The following is a 10,177-nucleotide window of genomic DNA, read 5'->3' on the forward strand; positions in this document are numbered from 1 at the left end:
CTGAGAAGTTCCATCCCGTTTCTACAGCTGCATCAAGGAGCATGGCTTTCAGCCAAATCTGTGACATTTTGTGGTTTGTCAACTTTATTGAACTCTAGAATTACTGAAGAGAAGTCGCTCAGTCGTGTCTGACTCTTTGCAACCCCATGGACTGTAGCCCACCAGGCTCCTCGGTTCATGGGATTTTCCAGGCATGAACACTGGAGTGGGTTGCCATTTCCTTCTCCAGGGCATCTTCCCGACCCAGGGATTGAACCCGGGTCTCCTGCATTGTAGGCAGACGCTTTACCGTCCAAGCTACTGGGGAAGCACTGAACTCCAGGTTAAAGTTACAGATTCATGTTGAAGTTTCCATACCCTGGGTAAACCAATAGATGAGTTGCAGTATTCTATGAACCCTCAGAAATTGTGAATGTATATTATATTATGTATTAATTATAACGCTCAGATGGTATAGAATCCACCTGCAATGAGAGAGACACAGGTTGGATCCCTGGGTTGGAAAGATCCCCTGGAGAAGGAAAGGGCTACCCACTCCAGTATTCTTGTCTGGAGAATTCCATCCTGGTGGGCATGGGGTCACAAACAGTTGGACAAGACTGAGTGACTAACACTTTTTCTTTCATACATAAATTATCTATTTATATATTAATTTATATAGCATATAACATAGATAATTAAAACTGGATTTTCAAGAGACTAGTAACACCCCAGAAAAACAAAATTAGAAATCACTAGAGTACCCCCACTTTAGGCTAAATTTAAACGACACTCATAATTCACTTAAGTTTCTTTGCGTAAAGTATAATACTTGACTACTGTGAAATTCTAAATGCATTTTTTAAAACTTCCTTATATAGTGACACAATTATTTAAAGAAATAAATGGCTTTTAACTAGTCCTGGATTCAATGTTTTTATAAATAAAGACTTTAAAATAACAAATAGTGATATTATCAATGTTATACATTATAGATCATCTGAGGGGAATTTCAGCAGATAGAAATCTCTAGATTACGAAATTAAAACTGAAAATGCTTCCCAAGTAGACTACTGTGTGGTAGTATATCATGATGTAATTGCACCATTATACTCCAATGAGGTCCTAACCATATTCCAGGTTGGAAGAGGTCATGCTGTGAGCACCTCAATCTGTGCAGGATGGGAAGACCATGGGTTCTAGGGCCAGAAGGCCTGGGTTCAAGCCCTAGTTTCATCACTTTCTAGTGGTGTGACATCATCAAGCAAGTTACTTCTTCATCTCTTGAAAATGCAATTTCCCCATCAAACAGGGTTGATAACAATGCTCCCTCCATAGGCTTTCTTGTAGTGATCAAAATGAACAAAACCAAGTACACAGTGCATAATAAATGGTAACCATTATTATTATATTATGTCTCAAGTGACACATTTATGCATATTATAAACACAAACCAAAGGCCACTATGTAGGATTCAGTGATGGCAAACCTAGCAACAGGACCTAATTCTAGGTGATGGATTTGTTCATAGCTAATAAGGATGACTACAGGGCCAGATTTGTAATGACTCATTAGTTTGTTTATTTCAGAAACAGAAACACAGGTTGAACAGACTTAATGGTTTCAGGGAAAAGAATGTAACTTCCTAAGGAAATCATAAAAGAATTTGAAAGGGAAGGAAAACCTGTGTGCCCCTTTGGGAACAGGCTTGTCTCTGGCTTATTGAATGTAATCATTTGGTCAAGCAGAGAAAGTAAGATGGTCCTGAAGAGCTGATTTACATCTGATGCCCTCAAACCTATCTTCCCTACAGGATTTCACCTGCCTGCTGACTTAGGAGTTAGGAGGATATCTAAGTGGGCTTACCACATGAGGTTTCCTGGCACCTTCCTTAACAGATCTTTCATAAAACTAGCAAAACTAGATGTAATCTCCCTTTTCAGAAGGATCTTATGATGCTGGGAAAGATTGAGGGCAAGAGGAGAAGGGGGTGACAGGCTGAGATTGTTGGGGAGCATCACTGACTCAATGGACATGAGTTTGAACAAACTCCAGGAGATGGTAAAGGACAGGGGAGCCTGGTGTGCTGCAGTCCATGGGTTGCAAAGAGTTGGACACACCTTAGCAAATAAACAACAACAAGAAATCACTTACTTTAAAGTTTTTCACAACACACTGTACTCTGAAGTTTCTTAAGTCAGGTTTGAGGAATGCCTCTGCCACATTAGAATGGTAAGACTTGGTCTGTAGGACTCCTAAAATGGGTTAGTTAGGTTCTAATGGAGATGGGACTGCATATAAGGGACTCATTTCAGCCCATGCTTCTCCCAGGAAATCCTCAGAGTTCATCAGAACTGGTAGTCATGCAGGAAGTTAGGGTTTCATCTATTTATCCCTCATTTCTGGGAGTGTTTCTTTGTAGAACCTGGCTCCTAATCTAAATATTATTTCTAAATCTTAAAAATCTCTCAAATTCCTTAATGTATGATTTTTTGGATTAGGATTTCCAGAGATTCATAAAAGGCAACTTAAAAGCATCCTATCTGGTAACTTCTCCTGTCACAAAGCTCCAAGAATTCCCCACAACCTTTTCCTGACCCTACATGCCTTCCCCCTCCGTGCCCCAACCCTTGTACTGAGCCCAAAGCTAGCTTTAGGCAAATCCCCAAAGTACATTCTGAGTCCCTCACACTTTTGGTTCTGTGTTTATGGGTGACTTTCTATTGCTGATTATGATGGGGATGCAGAGTTTTACATATGTGCATAGTCCTTTAAAATATTCCATCTCTTTCCCTTAAAATTCCAGTTGGTGGGTTCCCTGGTGGCTCAGATGGTAAAGCGTCTGTCTGCAATGCAGGAGACTTGGGTTTGATCCCTGGGTCGGGAAGATCCCCTGGAGAAGGAAATGGCAACCCACTCCAGTACTCTTGCCTGGAAAATTCCATGGACAGAGGAGCCTTGTAGGCTACAATCCATGCGGTCGCAAAGAGTGGACACGACTGAGCAACTTCACTCACTCAGCAGTTTACTGTAGAGTTAAGGACACTGAAGTCCAGAGATGTTAGGATATGTTCAGAGTTTCAAAGCAAGTGAGAGTCAAATCATGTGGGGGTTTATGTCCTGCCCTAGCTCTTCATGCCCATTTCCTCTGATGCCAGTGGTAATCACACAATGATGTTAGCTACTGAAACTGTGACAGACTGCAGTTGAGTGTTCTTGGTCTTGTCCACAAAGTAATTGATGCGGTGCAGTTCGCACTTTGGAACCTGAGAGATTGGGCCTGATTTTCCTCAGCTCCATCACTTACTCCTTGTGAGACCTTGAGCATCCTATCATTGATAAAATGGAGTTATATCTACTCATAGGTTGTTAGAAGGAGGAAGGAAAAGTAACATATTTATCCTGGTGCTTGGCCCATCATAGGCATTCAGTAAAGAAAAACCAGATACGATACAGTCATTCACAGCAGATGAACTGTGTTTTCCCACTCACCTATCTGGGACTTTTTCTCTTAGGTCATTCATTTTCTAAAAACCTATTCGTTTCCCAAGGTTAGAATGCACATGAATCACATAGGTATTGTAAGATGCAGGTTCAGATTTAATAAATCTGGGGTGGACATGGAGCTCTAACAAACTTTCAGGTGATAACAATCTGCCAGTCCATGGTCCATCAGTCTCTGAGCAGAGAGAATATACCTTTGTGAGCTGAATTTAGGGACAAGGTCCTTCAAGACCAGTACCTTTCAAACTTTATCTGGGCGGGGGGGGGGTGGTTGTTAAAATACATTTCTAACAAGTTCCCAAGTTATATTTAGGCTGCTGGTCTGGGGACTATGCTTTTTCTAGGCTTAGCAGGGGGCTACTGAAACCAGAAGGGTGTTTGGTTCCAATGGTTATTGGAAGTCCGGGGCGGGCGGGGGGAAGCGGGAGTGTAGGGCCGGAGGGTGGAGGTGGGGGAGTCGGGGGATGGCTTTTCTTGAGGAACCTCCCTGCAAAGACTTTCCCATCTTCCCGGTCCCGAGGGTGCGCCCTCCCATCGCGATCCTAGCAGGCATCCCTTACCTTGTAGGTATTGATGGGGATATCGATGATGATGTGTAGCAGGTCTCCGAGAGCCAGGCTGGCTATCAAGATATTTGGACCGTTTCGCATGCACTTGTTCTTGTAAATGATTCTCAGCAGCGTGGAGTTTCCGATGATGCCCAGCACGAACACTAGGCAGGACACCACTGTGTTGATGTACTTGAAAGTCTCCTTGATCTCTATGGGTCCATCGCACGGGGGTGGGGTGCGCGGTGGGATTCCCGCCATCCCTCCCCCTCTAGGAATCTGCGGTGTTGCGGCTGATCGCGGCTCGCTGGCGTTGGACCTCCCGGGCCAGGAGGTCTCAGTCGGGGTCTCCATCATCTCTCCGGTCCCCAGAAGTGGCTGAGTGGCCCCGGCTGGCGGGAATTCCCTCTCTTCTGCTTGGATCCCTGCCACGCCGCAGGCAAGAATCAGCGCCACCAGGGCGCGTCCGCACAAGCTGGGCAGCGGCTGCATGCTGCTGCCTGCTCCAGAGGGAGTCGGGTGGCCGCTCCTCAGCTTTCCGAGTCTAGAGACCAGCAAGGGAAGGAAGACAGGACACCCGGATCAGCGTCCCCAGCCACGCCCCTGCAAGCCGCTATCCCGGGCCGCAGCAGCGCCCGCACTCTCAGTGCGCGAAAGTATTAATAAGTCGAGCTGGCGCGGGAGTGGGGAACTCTGGCGCGTGGGACTCGCCTGCGCCCTAGACGGTCCCTCCAGAGCCAGCTTTCGCTGGTTTTTCCTTCCCTGCGTCCCCTGAGGGGTAAATGACTCGCAGTGGGGCGGGGTATCCTGGAAGGGGTGTGACGGGGAGGAAAGGATGGGTGTCCAATGCAAAGCTTTGAGCTCCTGGTGAGCGCAGAGGGAGCAGTATTCGTTCCGGCCAAGGACGCGCGGGGACGGGGGAAATCAAGGCACCTAGAAATCAAGGGCATCGCCAGTCTCTGCATTTGACTCCACAGCAACCCCGGATGCCGCGTGTCTGGACTCCCAGACCCCTTCCTTCCCGGCTGCCTGTGGTCGGGCTCCTTCGGCACAGCTCCCACCCCCCATACACACCCCAGGACTGCGCCGGCTGATTCGGAAAATCTCCCGGACATCTCCACTTGGTTTGATTGGAAGAGTCTCTATCTGGATTAACTCGGAAGTTTCTATCCCCTCCGAGTGACTTCAAACGCTCAAGCCCTCTCCTTCACTTCAATCCCATTTTAATCTGTTGTAGCTACAGGTTTAAACACACACACACACACACACACACACACACACACACACACACTAAGAAGTAATCCAAACTGAAGCCCCAGGATAAGGTTCAATCACAGATTTGGTTTAAACACCAAGTAGAACGGTTACCTCTTGGTCCGGACGCACCAGGCAGGGACCTCCTTCCCCCAGCGCGCGGCTGGGTTCCCGGCTGCCCGGGAGCAGAGCGCGCCTCCCTTCAGCAGCGGGAGGGTCTGGCTCTGACGAAACGCCGAGGGAATGCCTGACAGTGTAGCCTCTGCAGTTTGCTCGGGATCCTTGCTGTCCCAAGACAAGTACTTTTATTCATTCGTCCCTTCCCCATCAATCACCACCAGACTCCTCCCGTCCCTAGCGACCGCGCAGCAACCTTTCCCCTGGGGCGACGCCTGGACAGCATCAGTCGGACCTGGCCGCTGCCATGCTGGGCAGTCCTCGGCCAGAGATGCGTCCTGAAAGGCTGTGGATGTATCATGGCTCAAAGCGCTTCTTGGCCAAGGGCAAGTTTTTACACAATTCCTGGCCTCCGAGGCTCGAGACTAGAACCTGGCTCTGAATTAAATGTGTTTAATGCCTGCTTCCTAGGTGGTGCTAGTGGTAAAGAACCCACCTGCCAATGCAGGAGACAAGAGACTAGGGTTGCATCCCTGGGTAGGGAAGATTCCCTGGAGGAGGATATGGTAACTCACCCCAGTATTCTTGCCTGGAGAAGGCCCATGAACAGAGGAGCCTGTCGGGCTACAGTCCATAGGGTGGCAGAGTCTGAAGTGACTGAGCATAGGCACACGCAATGTCTGCTAAGACTCCCCTGCCCCCCAAAAGTTAAACATCCCACGGTCATACCTAAACTTCGATTAGTTGGGGGTGGAGGGTGCTCTTGGCTTTAAAAAAAAATTAACTTTTTTTTTTTGTTTGTTTTCTTTTTCTTTCTTTTCTTTTCTTTTTTTTTTTTTGGAGGCTAATTACTTTACAATATTGTATTTGTTTTGCCATGCATCAACATGAATCCGCCATGGGTGTACACGTGTTCCCCATCCTGAACCCCCCCTTCCACCACCCTCCCTGTACCATCCCTCTGGGTCATCCCAGGGCACCAGCCCCAACTATCCTGTATCCTGTATTGAACCTGGACTGGCAATTCGTTTCTTATATGATATTATGCATGTTTCAATGCCATTCTCCCAAATCATCCCACCCTCTCCCTCTCCCACAGAGTCTAAAAGATGGTTCTATACATCTGCGTCTCTTTTGTTCTCTCGCATCCAGGGTTATCGTTACCGTCTTTCTAAATTCCATATATATGCGTTAGTATACTGTATTGGTGTTTTTCTTTCTGGCTTACTTCACTCTGTACAATCGGCTCCAATTTCATCCACCTCATTAGAACTGATTAAAATGTATTCTTTTTAATGGCTAATACTCCATTGTGTATATGTACCACAGCTTTCTTATCCATCATCTGCTGATGGACATCTAGGTTGCTTCCATGTCCTGGCTATTATAAACAGTGCTGCAATGAACATTGGGGTACGCGTGTCTCTTTCAATTCTGGTTTCCTTGGTCTGTATGCCCAGCAGTGGGATTGCTGGGTCATGAGGCAGTTCTATTTCCAGTTTTTTAAGGAATCTCCACACTGTTCGCCATAGTGGCTGTACTAGTTTGCATTCCCACCAACAGTGTAAGAGGGTTTCCTTTTCTCCACACCCTCTCTAGCATTTATTGCTTGTAGACTTATTTATTTATTTTAATTGGAGGACAATTACTTTACAATATTGTGATGATTTTTGCCATATATCAATATGAATCAGCCATAAGCATATATGTGTCACCTCCATCCTGAACCCCCACCCTCACCTCCCTTCTCACCCTATTCCGGCATTGGGTGCCCTGCATCATACATCAAACTCCCTGCTGCTGCTGCCGCTGCTAAGTCACTTCAGTCGTGTCCAACTCTGTGCGACCCCATGGACAGCAGCCCACCAGGCTCCTCTGTCCACAGAATTCTTCAGGCAAGAATATTGGAGTGGGTTGCCATTTCCTTCTCCAACATCAAACTCCCACTGACTATTTTACATATGGTAATGTATACGTTTCAATGCTATTTTCTCAGATCATTCCTCCCTCTTCTCCCATTGAGTCCAAATGTTTTCCTGTTAAGTGTCAAGGCTGCACTGGCCCCCACCAGCATGGAAGAGCTTGATCCTTTCTTCTTAAGCCTCATCACTGCCCTGAAAGAGAATTAAAATTCCTCCCTCGTTTTCTCTAGCAATGGCTCTTCTCTCTTCCTGCTATGTCTTAAAGTGCTATTGTCAGCCTGTCTCCAGATTTTATTACTGTCAGAACCTGATACCTATCAGGGGCATGAAAATAATCAGAGAGCTAACATTCAGATTTAGGATATTTATCAGCAGAGCCATAAAGTGAATTCTTCCTATCCATTCTTGAACTCAATTTTTAAGAGGTAGAAAGAAATAATACTGGCTGAGAATTTTGGCCAGTTTTAGCTAGATTGTATAGAACAGAAGTCAGAAATTCAGGCTGTACAGTGTATACTGGATGCTACTCTGCTGTCTTCCAGTCAGCTAAGTCCCTGTTGGATCTGTGAAATTTCAGAACCAGGAGGAGCCACTCCTTGCAGCCTCCAAGATTCTGGTGGGATCAGAATCTTGGATTTGGGGGCTTCAATACAAAGTTTTCTGGGAAAATCTAAGTAAGAAATCAATTTCTATTTTAAAAGGTGAACTTTAAGTGTGAAATATGGTTTAAAGAACATGATTAAGAAGTAATGCTAAAGGAATGAGAAATATGGTCTAGAATTGTGAGTACTAATTCCAGATCTGGCTATTTTGAGCCCAGTACTCATCCTTCCTGTCTTGGTAAAAAACAAAGTCAACATTCAGTTGCTTCAAAACTGAGTCAAGTGACAATACAGAGTGTTATGTGAATGAGAAATTAAATAGATGCATTTGGAGTATATTGTGCTCAGTTTTGGACCTGTCCTTCTCCCCCATGGCAGGCACATAGAGCCCTACAGAAGGGGTTACTTTCTTTTCCCTCCTAAGTCCCCCACCTTCACTGCCATCTCCAGTCATATTTGTGCCACTGAGTCCTGGATGTCTATTCTAAGCCTCACTAAGATCTCACTCTCCTTTTTTCCTCTTAGCACTTTAAGACTGTTAAATACAACTGAGCACTTGATCACATCGAGGCTTTCATGGCTCAAGGTTGATTTCATGTGCATTCGCTTCTTTTTCAGGGACAGAATGATAGGTTCTTTCTGAACCACCACAATAAACCTGCTGCAAGCTGAGCTCCAGAAATAATTTTTATAGATGCGATAATTACATTTTAAGTTATTTAATTGAATTATATTTTAACAATTGTAGTCATAAGTCTCAGGGTCAAAGCCAAAAATTAAGGTAAATATACACATTCCTCACCTGAAACTTAAAATACAATATTGGGTACCTACTTCAGGACCAGGTAACCTGGGATTCCCTGGTGGCTCAGATGGTAAATAGTGTGTCTGCAGTGCAGGAGACCTGGGTTTGATCCCTGGATTGGGAAGATACCCTTGAGAAGGAAATGGCAACCCATGGACTGAGGAACCTGGTGGGCTACACCCAATGAGGTCACAAAGAGTCGGAAATGGCTGAGTGACTAATACACACACACTACAGGAAGAGGAGCTAAAGAGCCTCTTGATGAAAGTGAAAGAGGGGAGTGAAAAAGCTGGCTTCAAGCTCAACAGTCAGAAAAGGAAGATCATGGCGTCCGGTCCCATCACTTCATGGGAAATAGATGGGGAAACAGTGGAAAGTGTCAGACTTTATTTTGGGGGGCTCCAAAATCATTGCAGATGGTGACTGCAGCCGTGAAATTAAAAGACGCTTACTCCTTGGAAGAAACGTTATGACCAACCTAGACAGCATATTCACAAACAGAGACATTACTTTGCCGACTAAGGTCCATCTAGTCAAGGCTATGGTTTTTCTAGCAGTCATGTATGGATGTGAGAGTTGGACTGTGAAGAAGGCTGAGCACCGAAGAATTGATGCTTTTGAACTGTGGTGTTGGAGAAGACTCTTGAGAGTCCCTTGGACTGCAAGGAGATCCAACCAGTCCATTCTAAAGGAGATCAGTCCTGGGTGTTCACTGGAAGGACTGATGCTGAAGCTGAAACTCCAATACTTTGGCCACCTCATGCGAAGAGTTGACTCATTGGAAAAGACTCTGATGCTGGGGTGGGGATTGGGGGCAGGAGGAGAAGGGGACGACAGAGGATGAGATGGCTGGATGGAATCACGGACTCAGTGGATGTGAGTCTGAGTGAACTCCGGGAGTTGGTGATGGACAGGGAGGCCTGGCAGGCTGAGATTCATGGGTTTGAAAAGAGTGGGACACAACTGAGCGACTGAACTGAAACTGAACTACAGGACATACTAGGCACCTCATCCACAGGATCTTATACTCCCTCATTGTAGTCTTTGGGTTAGGAATTGTTTTTCATGATTTTATAGGTAGGGAAATTGAGCTATAGAAATCAGTGTAAGATCATGTGGTTAGTTAGTTGTTGGGATTATGATTTCAATCTAGGATTCAAATCTGAGTCTATCTGGTTATACAGACTGCACTTTCGACTAACTCCATAGATTCTACACATATTTTTTGTTTTATTAATTTGGGAAAGCAGTATTTTAGACATCAGAATATTGAATTGAAGTTTAACCTTCAATTGAGTGAAAATGGTAAAGGTAATGATGTGAAAGTTTTCTGACTTGCTCCTCTTGAATGACCTTAATCAAGTCACAAGAAGTTGAGTCTCATTTTCTTCTTTTGTAAAATAGAGGGAAAGGACTAGATGATTTTTAAAGCTGTCTCACTTTAAC

General features: G+C 45.3%; 1 protein-coding gene across 1 annotated transcript in view; it reads right to left on the bottom strand.

The window, feature by feature from the left end:
• The window catches only part of EDNRB (endothelin receptor type B), a 29,838-nt gene extending 24,132 nt beyond the window's left edge, over positions 1-5,706 (bottom strand). The window contains exons 1-2 of the mRNA XM_040266909.1: positions 5,400-5,706; positions 4,044-4,575 (exon numbers count right to left, since the gene is read on the bottom strand). Coding sequence (XP_040122843.1) covers positions 4,044-4,523 — 480 coding nt within the window. The 5' untranslated portion in view covers positions 4,524-4,575; positions 5,400-5,706. The remainder of the gene's footprint in view (positions 1-4,043; positions 4,576-5,399) is intronic.
• Positions 5,707-10,177: the final 4,471 nt, after the last annotated feature.

The sequence above is a fragment of the Oryx dammah genome, unplaced genomic scaffold (assembly GCF_014754425.2).
Source record: "Oryx dammah isolate SB20612 unplaced genomic scaffold, SCBI_Odam_1.1 HiC_scaffold_24, whole genome shotgun sequence".
Lineage (NCBI taxonomy): Eukaryota > Metazoa > Chordata > Mammalia > Artiodactyla > Bovidae > Oryx > Oryx dammah.